General features: G+C 35.9%; 1 protein-coding gene across 2 annotated transcripts in view; it reads right to left on the reverse strand.

Annotated features, from left to right (window-relative positions):
* Positions 1 to 13,566: 13,566 nt before the first annotated feature.
* Positions 13,567 to 16,700, reverse strand: part of PDGFC (platelet derived growth factor C) — a 208,771-nt gene continuing 205,637 nt past the window's right edge. For both annotated transcript variants that reach the window (XM_046656994.1, XM_046656993.1), the window contains one exon: positions 13,567 to 16,292. In XM_046656994.1, coding sequence (XP_046512950.1) covers positions 16,280 to 16,292 — 13 coding nt within the window. In that variant the 3' untranslated portion in view covers positions 13,567 to 16,279. The remainder of the gene's footprint in view (positions 16,293 to 16,700) is intronic.

Consider the following 16,700-nt stretch of genomic DNA (forward strand, 5'->3'; position numbering starts at 1 on the left):
TTGCACGTTTTGATATGGTACTCATGTGTGTGCATGCTGTGTGTATGTATGAAAGTATATGTTTGTGCATGCATCTGTGCGTCTGTGTCTGGTCAGATTCTATAAATGGAATGTTAGTAAATACACAAGGTTGTATAGCAGTTTTTATTCCTCACTGTTATTTGTACAAAATACTGAGATTTCATTGGCATTAAAAACACAACTTGTGAACGCAATATTGCCGAGATTTTTGAAGGGAATGTTTCACAGCCAGCGCCTGTTTTAATTGTGGTTTAAACCATTCTTTTCCTCATTCTCCTTGAGGTTTTACAATTCTTCTCTGTTAAGCTATGATAGTCCTTTTAAGTTTATGTTGTGGGTCTTTAGTATTGCTGTCTGGGTTGGGTCTATTCATTGCTAGAGAGGCTACACTAATACAGAATTAATTCCTCACATGACATATAAGAGGAGGAAATCATCTTCAATAAACTTTAGGGAAAATACAGGTGCTTTTACTCCTGTATTAACGGCAGACATCTAACTACAACTACGTGACAAAGCTGATCTATATCACCAGACAATTTAATTAACTTGATTTTATTAAAATAATAATGAAAATTATCAAGCTAAACAGACAGCAAAATAAATCTGAAGCTTAATGGGCTCCATACTTGGACTAAAGCATTTTCTAAGAGGTAAAAAGAGAAAATCATTTTTCTGGGCTAACATTCTGCATAGAAGAAATATGTAGATTATGCCCTTATTAGAAACTTATTTTAAAAAATTAACTTTCAATATAGATAAAAACTTTGTGCAGTAAAGACCCTCAAAAGAGATCACACAACTTTATTTTATTGCCTCTTTGATATTGTTCTGAAAATTGTGCACAATTCAAGCTGTTGAAAAAGGATTTCTGACCAGGAAGAAAGTAGCTTGGACTAATAAAACACTCAGGAAAGCAAGAGACACCCTCCCCTCCAAAAAACTACCTGCATTATTACTACCAATAATTAACACACATATGTTTTGCTATAATTTATTCATCACAGATTTAAAATGTTAGCCAATTACCTTTTACATTTATCATAGGAATCGATTCATCAGTATATTAAAAGATGTTCACCTAATAATAAAAGTTATAAATAATATTTTAACAGAAGGAGATATAGCTAAATGATGGTATATTTGTATTCCATACAATTTATGAAAATTTAATGACATGGGGAAAATGTTTATCATATAATACTAATAGCAAAAAGTAGGGTGAAAGTATTAGCTTTATGAGACCAAGTTTATAAGAGGTAATGGGAAAGAATTATGCCAAAACCTAACAGTAGGGAAAATATTTTATTAATCAAAATCTCATCACACTCCTCTGAAATTTGCCTTCAGTGATAGGTTTCATCAAGGGAGACTCTTCTTGCTGTTGTCACATATGCTTCTTATTGAAAAATGAAATTTCACACGTAAATTTTGTGTTTGCATGGTTTGAAGGATGTGTGTGTACTTTCTGAAACAAGGATGAAGCCAAACTCTAAGTTGAAAAATATCCCATTGGGGATACAGCTTACAAAGAAGTTAGAAACCTGTCGGGGTCATGCTCCAGGCAAGAATTCTTTTCCTATTTTATCCTTTTCTGAATCTGGACTATGTTGCCTGAGCCATATGGTTTTCCTCTGAGCACATGGTGAGAGTTACTTTCTTAGCGTTCTGAGAGGCTGGAAATGGAGGGCCTCAACATCTGAACATGTGAAAATTAGGTGGTTGCAATGTTGGAGGTGAGTCCAAAGCTGACCAGGGGTTAATGTGCTTAAGCTTTTGTTGCACTCTCTGTCATCTCTCTCGTAATTTCACCAAAGAAGTTTCTGTTTTCTTTCTTAGTAATTATCACTGACATACATCTGGCAACTTAATCCATGAGAATCTTCCTGGAGCTCTGTAAGTCAAATTCACCTTGCATTGAAGTATCCTTGAACTTTAAATTTTAAATGCACTTGGGCTGCTAGCCTGATTCCCACGGGCTCTGATATGTAGGGACTGCTTTCACTGGAACTGAAACACAAGTTAACAGCTACAGTGCTGATAAAAGAGATGATCTCTACGTAAAACATCCCACTTCTCTCTGTGTGGCCTTTCCCAACAGACCAGGTCTGCTGTATGCTTCAGCTGCAGATTCAGGCTTTTTCCCATCACTATATTTATTAAATGTAGAATTTAAAAAATCGTTACCACATTGTCTGTCTTCTAGCTCTCTCTGTGACATCACTGATCCTTAAACTTTTTTGGATCAAGTCCTTTGACAATGTTAGAAAAGTGTCAGTAAGTGTGTTTACAAAACACACAACATCTATGTACAACATCATGACATTCGCGGGCAATTTCAAGTGCATCCATGGACTTTAGTCTAAGAGCGCTCTCTCTAAGCACTAAAACATATAAACAGATTTCCATAGTAGAATTTTAAAATAGGAACACATTCCAACTGAGAGCTATGCTGATGCCCTGAGAAAATTCTATGATCGAATCTAGTTTTCCCATTGATTTACATTGTAATTTCAGAGACACATATCTAAATAATTTGTTTTTATGGAAAGATATAATAAAAAGATACTCAGACACAAGTATCTCTGAAAGAGAGTAACTTGCCCATTATCAATAAACAAAAAAATCTGAAATTAAAAAGCCTGTTGAGATGCAGGATGGGGAAATTTATCTTCATGAAGTAATTCTCCTTGAGTTTTTTTTAAATCGAATTTGTTCACTATTCACATTTACAGTGCTTAGGAAATCTATCTCAAAATACATCTGGATATATACATTGTATAAGTGCTGGAAGGGATCTCTAGCAGGTGATTTGGCAACACTGTGGAATAGCTTGCAACTTGAGACAGCAGGAGATTAAATAGAATACTTGAAAGGTACAGGTATTGCGAGGAATGCCAGGAACACCAGTAAGAGTATCTTTTCGACTGAAATTTCTGTATGTGAATACACAGACTATGGCCAAAATGAGGATGGAAATGGTAATTTCAGTTAGTAATAGCAAAGAGAAATACAATTTTTTGACTATGACAAAAATGAGTACAATGATCCAGACGAAAGGAACATGGAAATGCAAAAGGACTCTTTGTTTAAAGAAGCATAAAAGAAGAAGAGTATTTGGGTAAAGAAAAGAAGACCAAAAGGAACATGTCCCTGGACTATGCTATAGACGACTGCGCCATCGAAGGGGCTTGGGAATGTTTTCCTTATGTAGATTACTAAACAGGCACTGAGGCAAAATGTAATGTTGAGGAGCATCTCAATTTAACAAACATTTACTGAGTGCCTGTTCTATGGTAGGCTCAGTATTAGCTGCAAACGTTATACAGTCAGCCCACCATATCCACAGGTTCTGCATCCACAAATTCAACCAACCATGGATCAAGAGGTCTATGATAGTTGCATCTGTACTGAACATGCACAGACTTTTTTATTGTCATTATTCCTAAACAATACAGTACGATAACTATTTACATAGTATTTACATTGTATTAGGTATTATTGGTAATCTAGAGATGATTTAAAGTATACATGAGGATGTGCAAAGGTTATATGCAAATATTATGCCATTTTATATAAGGGACTTGAGCATCCATGGAATTTGGAATCCATGAGGGGCCTGGAACCAATCCCCTGCAGATGCCCAGGGAGGACTGTACATCAAGGAAGACCAGTGCCTCCTTGAGGTTGGCCACAATCTGCTAAGGGGAGGATAGGTCAAATGTAACAGTCGCAGGTGCCTATAAGGCACAAATGATTACCTGACACCTATTGTGTACCAGCCATTTCCCGTAACATCTTACATAATCTAATTCTCAGTAGTAGTGGTCCTCTGATCTCTGCATTACACATGATCAGAGTGGGAAATCAAAACCATTGATTAATGGCCAAAGCTTATGCAGTTAGTGCCAGAACTGAGACATGACTTCAAAATCCCAGCAAACAACACAACCTAACTGTTGTATGAGGCAATGCATGAAGCATACACTTAATAGAAGCATTAAAAATCTATGAAGGCATTACAGGAGAAGTGACATTTGAGCTAGGTCTGGAATGATGAATAGATTTTTGCGATAAAAGAAAAGGGGAAAGGCATTTAAGTCAGAATAAATGGCACTTATGAAGGTCCTGAGCTGAGGCTAAGCATGGTGGAAGAAGCGACTGAAAGAGTGGGTTCAATAGAGTGTTGAGGTTAGGATTGCCATAAAGCTGTGTGAACTTTATTGCATATGTGGCATTGGAGATTTTTGAGGAAGGGAAGGATCTGTGTTTAGATGCATCGTTGCAGAACTAAAAGCCCTTTGTGTGTTTGGTGGGATAGGGGGCTGGAGAAGGAGCAGAGGTAATACTGAGAGAGTAATAAAGGGCAAGAGGAAAGGTCAATTAAGAAATTGATAGTAAAGCTTGAAAGACAATGGTAGTTGAGGCTGAAGCATTGGAAGTGGATACAGAAAAGGCTGATTCAACAATGAAACTGACTGTGCTGGGTGATTAATAAGATGCACTACGGGGTCAGAGAGGGAGGTGTTTAGGATGCTTCCTAACAGAAACAAGAGAAGGAGACGTGAGAAGAGGGAGTGGGTAAATACGGGAGTGAGAGATATGGAGTGAAAAATGACCAGCATGGGGTGGTAGCTGAAGTCATGCAAGTGCAGGAGTTGAGTCAGGAAAAGCATATGGAGAACCAAGAGTGGATATGCAGTAATCAGCACAGGAGACTGAAATGCAATACTCAGATCATGGAAGAGAATCAAGAATAAAGGGGAATACTGGGAAACAAGAAAGAATTTCAGGAAAGAGGGTGGTTAGTAGTATCACATATATTTACTGACAGTAATGCCGTATAATATCCTACGTTTCTTTTTCAGGACTCAGTTGCATCAGCCTAGAGTTTCAGAGTCCTGACTTGCAAAGTAGCTAGTAGTTGTAGTTGACCATAAACTCAATGTACACTAACACCTGGATAACTCTACTATATCAGTGCTTCTCAAACTTTAACATGGATATGAATCATGGTGGGGCTTGTTAAAAATACAGAGTCCAATTCAGCAGGTTTGTGGTGGGGCCCAAAATTTTGCATTTCTAACAAACTCCTGGTGATGCTGATATTGCTAGTGTGTGAACCCCACTTCTATTACAAGGTGCTAGACCAGCTAATGCAAACATAGGCCGCTTTAACAGGAACACCATATCTGAATCAAAAGAGGGGCTAGTCTCAGTACTCGTTGTAATTTGTGATCCAATTTTAAGACAAGCGGTCAACACACAGACCACAATAATCAAGCCTCCACATTTAAAGCTTGGTATGAGTGCTAGTAAGCTTTATTTGCAGTAGGCAATACATAGGAGGAACTTGTAATTTGTCTTCCAATATTTGAAGGAGATAGTCTTCATTGTTACAAAGGTCAGAACACAGACTGATGAATGAAAGTTACGGGGAAACATTTTTTTGGAACCATCCAACAGAATCCAGATCCAATAAATAGCATCTTTCCTCTCTGCGAACGTTTTCAAGCTAAGCTTTCAATGTAAATGCTAGAAGAAACCTAGAGATCATCTAGTTTAACCTATGCACTCATATAACAGATGAAGAAAAGAAGTAGAAGTTTATATGTAACACTCAGGTTATAAAACCAGTTGTAAAACTGGTTATTATGTTGAAGACTTGATGACCTCAAAGGCCATTTTTAACTCCAAAAAGTTATCTTTTACATTCCTAAACTAGAGCAAATACATACAACTCAAGTCTAGGAGCCAATTTTATGGTCAACTTGTCAAACAAACAAAAAAGAAATTTAGTATTTTTGGGGGGCAGGGGGTGGATTTCTGAGAAATATCAGGAATATACATCTATAATATCAGGCCACTAACCAGGTACTTAACCATGCATTACACATGATTAAATGGTTGCAAGTCATCTCATTGACCAACTGAAACCATGAGAGGTTTAGAAAAGTAATTTGGATATTGATTTTTACATTTACTTATTCAAAATTCATTGAGCAATTACCTGATGTGAGATCTTAGGCTAGTTATTGAGATTATTGATGAATTTACTTCTGTGGGATGACTGTGGGACCGAGGGCTGCCTGTGGAACTTGAGGAGAAGATGGGTTGGTTGAAAGATTCAAGCCATTCCTTGTCAAAGTATTTCAGTGTCTTTGAAGCAAAAGTTGATCAGCTGTAAGTGCAGGGTGATGAGTTGACACATGAGTGACAAATGAGTTTATGCATCCCTCATCATGCCTGATGGCAGTAGCAATAGTCTGAGGGTGGAGGATATGGGGTTTCATGACCTGTTTGGATTCCAGGATTTGGCTGGGCACCCACGGTCTGGGTTTTCCTAAATAGATACAGGGAAACATCTTTGATGCAGTTCAAGACTAAAACGAAGCTTGCTTTATAGAAAGAAGAGCACAGGCTTTGTTTATTCATAGACTAATTTTAAAAGCAGAAGCATGTGCATGCGAACGAGTTTGCTTTCTCCCATGAATAGAAACCAAATATGAACCTCATAGTTTTTTTCAAATGTTTTTACATGTCCGCATGTGATGTGGAGCAATTATTCAGTCATATCACATTCCCACTTCCTGACTCAATCTCCAGCTGCAAAAATTAAGATGAAAAACCTTCCACAAAAGTAATCATTACAAAGTATTTAAGTATCTTTGGATAAAAGGCAGTTTAAAAACAAATCATTATGATTTATTACCATGCCAGTTTAGACTGCAACAAGACTTACGTCTTGTTAACAACAATTTGTATGCCTTTATTCCACCACGATGACACAATATATTGTCAAAACAGATCAGCCTTATGTAATACAGTAAGATTTTGATTTAGCAAATCATTCCTATTAAGCTATCAAAATACATTATGATAACAAAATTCGTTGGGTGAATTATTGTGTCTTCCAGAAGACTTCTGAAGATATTCAACATAGAATTGGTCCATAGAAGGCTCTTCATTTTATCCTTTTGGCTTTCTCCTCACAGTTTCTTCTCACAGTGGTACAGCACAGGAGCCCCTCTGGCTCTATGGTTTCGAGGAGCGAAGCTGAAGGAAGCACATTCTGTTCCCTCCCTTATACTTCTGTTCAAATGCTGGCAAATCATGTTTACAGATCACCGCTTTCGGACTGAAAACAAAGCAAATTGAACTTTAGTCAATGAATTATTCATGTAATTCCTACTCTCTTTGTAATAGATTTCTTTCCTGATACATATGACATGTAGTTTGCGATCTGTGAATACTCATTTGAAATTAAGATTGACAGTCTGGAAATTTGGAAGATAAGCACTACATAAGTACTATCTTAAAAAAAAGCATCTGGATTTGGCTATATTAATTTTATTCCTTGTTCAAGTTAAACATGGAACAATAGGAATACATCTAATTTTCCAGATTTTGGAGGGGATTGCTTCTCAAAGTTTTTCTATTGCTTATTATTATTAAATACATAGGTATTTTAGCTTTGTGTGAAACTAGGTTAGCTCATACAAAAGGTATTTTATATACATCTCTGTCTGGGGATGTCATTGAACCTGGTTGCCTATCTGTAAGCCCAGCAGGTACTTCTTTGAATAACTGTTTTAAAATTGATAATTTTTCCTTCCTAGGATCTCTTTTGCTTAACAGAAAACTCAAATAGTGTTTAGTGGGTTGTCATGAATTTGACTTATACAGTAGGTGTCACTTAAGGGAGTAATACTTAAGCTCTTTCAACAGAGTTAAATTTTGTACCTCTTGGTAAAATATTTACTTATTAAATTGATTTAAGACTATTAAAAAATTTATAGTAATTTAATGTTTTCCTAAACAGATGAAAAACACTTGTACAGAACTATTTTAAATTTAGCTTAGAAAATTATTATATTTTTTCTACCTGAGTGCTGTGGAACACCTTATCTCACAACAGATGAAAATAGGGTGCACTCTCAGTTTTCTCTCCAGAACTTACCTATTGCTGAGTAGCATTAATAATTTTTAAAATTAAACCTGTAACAAGATTTAAAGACAGACTACAACAGCTTTTATAGATTCATATAACATTTAGTTTATAAGTATGAAAATGGAAATAGCTTATTTCAGTAGCAAAAAATAAATATTTAAGTAAAAACTAAACTGTTAGAATCATAATAATTTTTTATATTAAAATATTTTCTAACACCAAGATAATAATAGTGAAGGGGAGTTGGATCACAGAAATAAAATTCTAAAAAATACACTACTAGATTTCAAGGAAAGGGACATACTGCATGCTGTAAACATCATAGGATGAGAGTTGAGGAATGAAAGAGTAGCTTATGGTGAAGCTTAGGATAATTCCAACCTCTCCAGCTATAGCGCTGAAATAAAATTCTAAGCATCCTCACTAATACGGCTGACTTTGAAGAGAAGCAGTCCGAGAGGGTAGCATTATCTTTTCTCTATTGTGAGTAGAAGGGCAAAGGAAAATGGTTTCTGGGGAGGTTCAGATGAAACACGGAAATGGAAAGTGGGGACTGATGCCCTCACATGAAAGTGTAGCCTCAAGGTCTTCACACTGACTTATAAATAAGATGTGAAACCTATTTTATCTGTGCCCTTTCCTCACTCAGTGAAGAATGGATGCAGTTTCCACCACAGTGAATCCCTGTGAAAGATATTCTGAGAGAGAGCTGAGCAGAATTCTTTCCTCAAAGGTCGCACATTTCATCAAGAACTTTTGACTTCCTTCCTCCGAAAGAAAATTAAATAGAATATAATATCTATTCCTCAAACGATAGTTCCATTTGACAAACAAGTTTTAGAAAAGTAAAAATGGAATTAAGAATTCACCTTTCTCACATCAGAGTCAACAGTGGTCTGGACACAAACTATGAATTATGCAAATGATCAGAAAAAAATGTTAAGGAATGGAAATTATGCAAATAACCTTATGTTAAAAAAAGGAAGAGGAAGGAAGAAAGGAAGGAAGGGAGGAGAGGAGAGAGGAAGAGAGAGGGAGAGAGACAACAATGTCTGGAAAGAAAAATAATCTAAAGAACACAAGGAAATTTCCCAAAATATTTCACATTATAGAAGTTCATTAAAATATAAAGTGTTTTTAATGTTTTTGTATTAGTTAAATGTATATTAAAACATAAATAACTAACCAGAATAAGGATGGTTGCTGAAGAGGTGGGCTAAATTGTTAGCTTATTTCCTCTTCTTAACAGCACACCAATATATACCGATTGAAACAAGAGCAAGCGCCTTTATTCCAGGCCTATAATGTTTTCAATAACATTTGTTTCACAGCTTTAGTGGCATTGTTTAAAAAAGTTACGTTTTGTGTTGATGAAATGCTCTCCAAAGTACATTTTTTTTTCTGTTCCATTTCAATTTTTGGTCCATAAGTTTCAATATATAAAAGTTTCACTAAAAAACACCATGAATGATGTGATCTCATTTTAAATGAGGTAGTACCTATTAGTCAACCATTGCCAAATAACGCAGCATAACAAACACCATCAAAATCATAGCAGCTTATAATGAGAATCATTCATTTCTCATCCAAGTCTCTGTGGGTTGCCGGGACTTGGCAGGACTTGACTCCATGACATCGATCGAGCTTGAATATGTGCCAGGTGTGTTCTGGGACCAGTGAGATCTCTGGAGCATATTCTTCTCATGGCGATGGCAGGAGTCAGATCTGTGTAAGATCAATTGAAGCCTTAGCACCTGCTCCAGGCACTTTTATCCTGTTGGTTAGAGCAAGACATATACTAAGGATCAATTCAAATGGGAAAATATACTCCAACCACGGCTAAGCCATGGCAAAGGTGTAGATATGGAATGCTACCACAGGAGACAGAACTGAGACTGATAATTCCATCAGACCCTCCATTCATTTATCCACGTATGTATTGCATAAAGAGCAGACAGAAATGATGTACATAGGGTGATAAGAGTTTTAGATGATTTTCTTTATTTCTTGATGTTTTTTGGAGGGAGGGGCTTTATTTCTTAAATTCTGCAGTACATGCACATATAATTTTTTAAAAATGACTTTATTGGGAAATAATCCAAAAGTCAAAAAATTCATCCTTTTGAAGTGAATAATTCATTGGTTTTTAGTATATTCACACAACTGTCATCACTATCTAATTTCAGAATACTTTCATCACACCAAAAAGAAAACTTGTACCCATTAGTAGTCACTGCCTATTTATCCCCTTTCCCCAGCCCCTGGCAAACACTAAACTACTTTCTTTCTCTATGGATTTGTCTATCCTGAACATTTCATGTAAATGGACTTATACATTGTATGGCCTTTTGTGAATGGCTTCTTCTCCCAGGACAATGTTTTCAAGGTTCATCCACGCTGTAGCAAGTATCAGTACTTCATTCCTTTTTACTGACTGATAATACACCATTATATGGATATACCATATTTTGTTTACCCATTTATTAGTTGATGGACTTTTGTGTGGTTTCTATTTTTTGACTATTATGAAAAATGTTACTACAAACTTTTGTGTACAAGGTTTTCAATTCTCTTGAATATATAGCTAAGAGTGGAATTACTGATGCATATGTTAATTCCATATTTAACATTTTGAAGAACTGCATAACTGTTTTCCAAAGTGGCCACAACATTTTACAATCTCATCAATAATGTATAATGGTTCCAATTTCCCCACAACACTTGTTATTGTCTGTCTTTTCGATTCTAGCCATTTTAGCGAGTGTAAGCTTATATCTCATTGTGATTTTAATTTGCATTTCCCTAAGAAGTAATGATGTTAGCTATCTTTTTACGTGCTTCTTGGCCATTTGTATATCCTTTTTTTTTTTTTTTTGAGAAATGTGTATTCAAGCCCTTTGCTCATTTTCAATTGAGTTATCTTTTTATTGTTGAGTTGTAAGAGTTCTTTATATATTCTAGATGCAAGACCTTAATCAGATATGTGAATTGCATATATTTTATCTCATTATGTGGTTATCTTTTCATTTTCTTTATGGTATCCTTTGAAACATAAAGGTTTTAATTTAGATAATATACAGTTTATTTTTTATTTTGTTGTTTGTGCTTTTAGTGTCATATATGAGACATGACTGTCTAATGTAAGGTCATTAGAATTTCCTCCTATGTGTCTTTCTAAGAGTTTCATATTTTTCTCACTTACATTTAGATCTCCAATTCATTTCTAGTTAATTGTTGTATATGGTGTGAGGTAAGGGTCCAAATGTATTCTTTTGTATTGGGATATCCAGTTGTCCCAGCCCATTTGTCAAAAAGAATACTCTTTGAGCACTGAATTGTTTAAGCACTCTTGTCAAAGTCATATTGACCATAAATGTGAGTGTTTATTTCTGGATTCTCAATTCCATTCTAATGCTCTGCATGACTAAAATTATTAACTTTACCACACTACTTTTTATAGCTTTGTAGTAAGTTTTGAAATCGGGAAGTGTGGCTCCTCCAACTTTGTAATTGTTTTTTCAATATTTTTTGGCTATTTTGTGTTACTTGCATTTCCATATGAATTTTAGGACCAGTTTTCCAATTTCTGCAAAAAAAAAAAAAGCAAGCCAGCTAGGCTTGCATATATAATTTTAAAAAATGATAAAGTTATTAATCTTAGAAGATATACTTACTACCAAAATACTAAAGCTCTTCCTGAAATTTTGTATAGATATACTGATTTACTATAATGGCTTACCGGTTTTGAAAGAAATTGGATTATGCAAATACTTTCTGAGACGGAGTACAATAGGATATAATTGACACAAGAGGAAATTATTGAAATAGATAAGTGCAGGAACAGTGCTCCATGAAGAAAACACCAGCATGTGCTGGCACATGGATGTACAGGAATAGTGGCGTTTTCAGGAAACTATGAGCATTCACTAGAACTGTATATTAGGCTTTATCATGCAAAATTAGTCAAAAGAGGTAATGACGGGGAGATTATGAATCATCAGTTACTGATATGGCTACAGGTTCCCTTTTTAAAGACTTTTAAATTCTGACTCAAAAAATTTAATCATGTGATAAAATAAGTATCCAAAATATGAATAATACATAAATGAATAGTAAATCTCCTTAACCTGGGAAAGAAATGATATCTGAGATAGGATTGGCAGGAAGCTCATTGACTCGAAGATCCAACATACAGTTTCAAAGCATTGTTTAAGATGGAAATAACTGTATTATTTCATATCACAAGTAGCAGACATTTTTGCTGCATGTTGCAGTCATGTTGGCAGGGGCCCCAACATTACCAGCAGGCTGCACTGATTAGAACTAAAAAGTACGCAGCTCCCATCTACTAACTCTTTCATTATACAGAGTAGGTGGTTGAACTTCAGAGATATTTAGGAACTCCAGGGTTCCTGCTGTCATATTCAGTGCTGTATTTTTTTTCAAAAATCTCTATTCCTTTGTTAGATTAGGAGTCTAATGAGAAATGAAAAAGGGGGCAGGTAATTATAGTACAATATGACAGTATTTATAATTGAAATAGTCCTGGGCATATAAGAGAAATGGTACCTCAGGGAGCTGGCGGGAATTAAGGAAGAAAAGCTTCACTGAGGAGTGGCATTTGAGCCGAGACTTGAAAGGCAGTTCCTGAGATAGGTAAGAATAGGCATGGTGCTCCAAACAGCACACAGCCTGCGCCAGTACAGAGATGTGGGGGAATATTGGTGTTTTTTGGAAAACTACAAATATTCACCAGAGCTGTACCAAAGGCTTGATGGTGCAAAATGAGCAGAAACAATGAGATTATAAAGGATTTTGCATGCCATGCAAAGAGTTAAAATTTAATCTTGTGGAGTTTCATTGTATAATTTCCACCTAAATGACATAATCAGATTTGTTCCAAGGACCCTTCTGTTAGTGATGCGGAGGATGCATCAGAGAGGAATGGGACTAGAGGCAGGAAGACTGGAAAAGGAGCGTGTTTCAGCATAACAGGAGTGACACATGGGGGTCTAAATTAGAGCAGCAGCTACAGAAATGGAGAGGGAGACACAAATGCAAGAGATGGAAAAGGCAAAGTTAATGGGACGTGCTGATTGATTACATATGAAGCATGAAGGAAAAACAGGATGTAAAGCAAGTGATCTATTCCATTTTCAATTTTCCTAGTCCTTCCTATAAATGTAAAAGAAAGTGATATTTATAATTTTTAAATGCATTTAGAACATGCAAATAAAATGGATTAAAATATCAGGATCCTTTCGGTGATAAGAGTCTTACATAATATTAAGTGTATTATATTATATTGAGTCATATTAAGGAAAACTTGTATTTTCTGCCTTTCCTGAAACCCAGCCACAAGCATAAGTAAACACATCTGGAAGATTGATGCCTTGAGGAGAACTAAATCATGCCAGGATGTTTCACGGTGTAGATTCTCATCACTTTGTTACTTGTACCTTTTCAAGGTGTATAGAAGAATTATGAGTTAAGGAGGGAATGTAGAAAAGAGATGTAGAAATGAAAAATGTAGCCATGAAAGCCTGCCTCATGCCAATTAAGTCTTGAGCTTTTATTTTAATAAAAATCACAGGCAAAACAGTCCATCTCTTGGGACAAAGGCACACATCACAGATAACACATACAAAACAGTTTGTGGTCAATACAGTCAATACTTTCTGGAATTCTGAGAAATTATGGTCACATGTGCCATTAATGGATTGATTTTTTTTTTAGTAAAATGCACAGGAAGATGTATGAGTGGGAAAGTATAAAGCAGACAAGCCTCACACCCTTTCCACTCATGGACTGGCAACAGCGTGTGGGAGTGCTGTCTTTATAGAGTAATTTCTTTCAGCTTTCCACATTTTATAAGTAAACAAAAAATAAATATTAAAAAAATAAAAAAGGAAAGAAGGTATTCCATTCAAAGGTTGGAAACGCTGAATTAAACACAGCTACACAGGTCATTTACTGTAAGATTTAGTAGAGTTTTTACTATACTAATGAGTTGTAAATTGCCAAGAGGAAGACAGTGCATAGCATTTTGAGAGGAGCACAGTGAAGCCATATATCTAGTAGGCCTCTACAGGGCAGGGACAAAACGATGAAAATGTTACGTAAGTAAGACAGAACATGTATGTTCATTTTATTTTTTTGTTCTTCATGTGGCTGGGGGCAGGGTAGGACTGACAGGAAAGTATCCAAAAGGGGTATTGCCTAGAAGATGAGCTTGAAGACAGTTGTGGCTCTGGGCCCTCGATGTCTCTGGCAAGTTGAAAGGCAGGGACTAGGGTGCTGAAGATACCAGCCCGGTATAGAAATCTACGTCGGAAACTGTGGATCCACATCTTGAAGTGTTATACACAAAATACATGAATCCACATGCCAAATCAATTTACGCTCACCCCATTTAGCATTCGCCATTGGAACTGAAGACATGAGTGGAAAGTGAGTTTTTTCCCCCAATTTCATGCTACCATATTAGCTATCATTAAGCATTTCATAAATCACATACAACTTTCAAGTCATTTGCAATTTAATTTACCAGAAGTCAGTATCAAGACCAGCGGGAAAAAGAAAATAACTGCTCAAAAGCACTGGAGACAAGAGGCAGAGAGGCCTCAACAGAAATGTTAGCTTTCTACCTGTCTTTTGAATGACACTGGCTTTTGCATAATGAAAATCATGGCAACACGACATTTTATTGCTTTCATTTTCTTGGAGTTCAAAAGACAATTCTTGCACACGCACACTCAGTTTCTCCCCAAAATAGCCACATTCTTTTATTTGGTGATTCAATACATTTTTAATTCAAATAGTCACCACATATCCTAGGCACAATATTAAGCATTTTACAAGCAAAGTATTTTACTGATTTTCTTTTCAATTGCCAAAGAGTACAATAAGTGAACTGGTTAAAGGATATACTTCTGTACATAAAAATATCCATGTATTTATACAAGTGTATGGAACAGAGTTCAAAGATAATAAAACCAGAACATCACAATAAATAGGATGTGTTCCTACAGGACAGCAAAGCACACTTTGTCAGGAAGCTGTCAAGTCTCTTTTTTTGAAGGTGCTTTATGTTCTTCTGAGCTAGGCTCACATTTCCCAAAATAAGGATTAAGGGTTAGTAATGACTGATCTGAATGCCTACTTTCACATGTGACTTTTAATTTGCATCTCCAACAATAGGAGTGGAAGATATGATAATTTATTTTCAAAAAGTCTTTGCAACTTACCAAATTCTATTGATCTCCTGCCTCATTATTTTAAAATGCAGATTCATCTAAGCTCTAGCACCATACGAGAATGAAATACATGTATTTTTGTCAGAGCAACAATATTTTATATCATCTTTGTTCCTCTGGCTATAACAATTCTGTTTAGAAAAATTTACCAAGCTAAAAATAGTTGATCTAGGTTGTCATAAAAAAGAATATTAAATACCTTTGGTAAAAATAGATATATTTAACAAGATTAGAAAAGCAAACAGTTATAATGTCAAAAGGAGAATATAAAAATGTACACAATAAAACAAATAAACCAACTTATAGATAAAGTGAAGGTAAGGCCACTCTTCTTTTCAGGTTTGTCTCTTCCAAACCATGAATGTAGTTCTCTTCTTCTAAATGGCAGAAATTTTAATAAGAAATATGGAAAATCCAGTCTTTCCTATCAGCATGACACAAGTTTAATTCATAGCAACATAGGTCCTTTTTAAAAACCAAGTTTGTAGAACATAGAACACTCTGGTTTATATATGTGAATATAGGGAAGAAATTCCAGATTTCTGTGATTTTAGGCCCAGAACATGGAGCTTTAGAGTTAAGCAAGGCAACAGAATCAGGTGCTCATCTGCACAGTTTTTCCCGTACTGACATTAACCTAAGTCGTATCATGACAATTGAAATACGGAACACAGCTAGCGCATGGTAACTCTCTAACTAGCTAGTGATCTACAACATTTAATTTGTTTCCACGACTGAAGACTTTTCTCCTGTCATGTGGGCCTCCTCTCAAAAGAGTTGTTGCACAACTCCTAATTCCGTTTGGTGTCTCCTCTTAGAACACACTGTAAATCCTGAAGATGAAAGGTCCCTGAAGCAAACAACTGAGATTATGGATGAAGATAATGCGTAAGTTCTAGAACAGAATCAACCACGGAGCTGTACTGCTCTGGGAGATGGCGAAGCGGTTATCCTCCAGAGTTCCCTCTGCATACACAGTCACACTCCTCATGGTGCTCCAGGGCCACGTCCGTGAGAGATTTATGCAATCCCCTGACACCATTCTTTGGTCTCAACTGAAGGACCTGAAAGGGAACAAGGGAAGCCACCTTTAAAATCAACCAATGTCTGTAACTTTTGATTTCATGGACAAGGAAATTTCCGAAAAGAATCCTGGGGCCCAACGGAGACGTGCAAATTTTAATTTCTTCCTAGTGAAGGCAGTGTGAACACATTCCCCCACTCCTCAAAAAAATCATAAACGATCATCATTTCATGAAAGAAATGACATTTTATCACCAACGAATTGGAAGGATGCTGCCTCAGAATAAAGAAAAGTCCTTAAATTGAAAAGACTCACTATATACTCTTTATTTTTCTCATCTAATGATACAACAGAGAATTTCACCTTGATTAAGTATTCTGGAACCACCGCTGCACAACTGATTTTTCTGTTTGTTGCTTTCTTTCACTCATTCATTTATTCCCACATT

The sequence above is a fragment of the Equus quagga genome, chromosome 3 (genome assembly GCF_021613505.1).
Source record: "Equus quagga isolate Etosha38 chromosome 3, UCLA_HA_Equagga_1.0, whole genome shotgun sequence".
In the NCBI taxonomy this organism is placed as follows: Eukaryota; Metazoa; Chordata; class Mammalia; order Perissodactyla; family Equidae; genus Equus; species Equus quagga.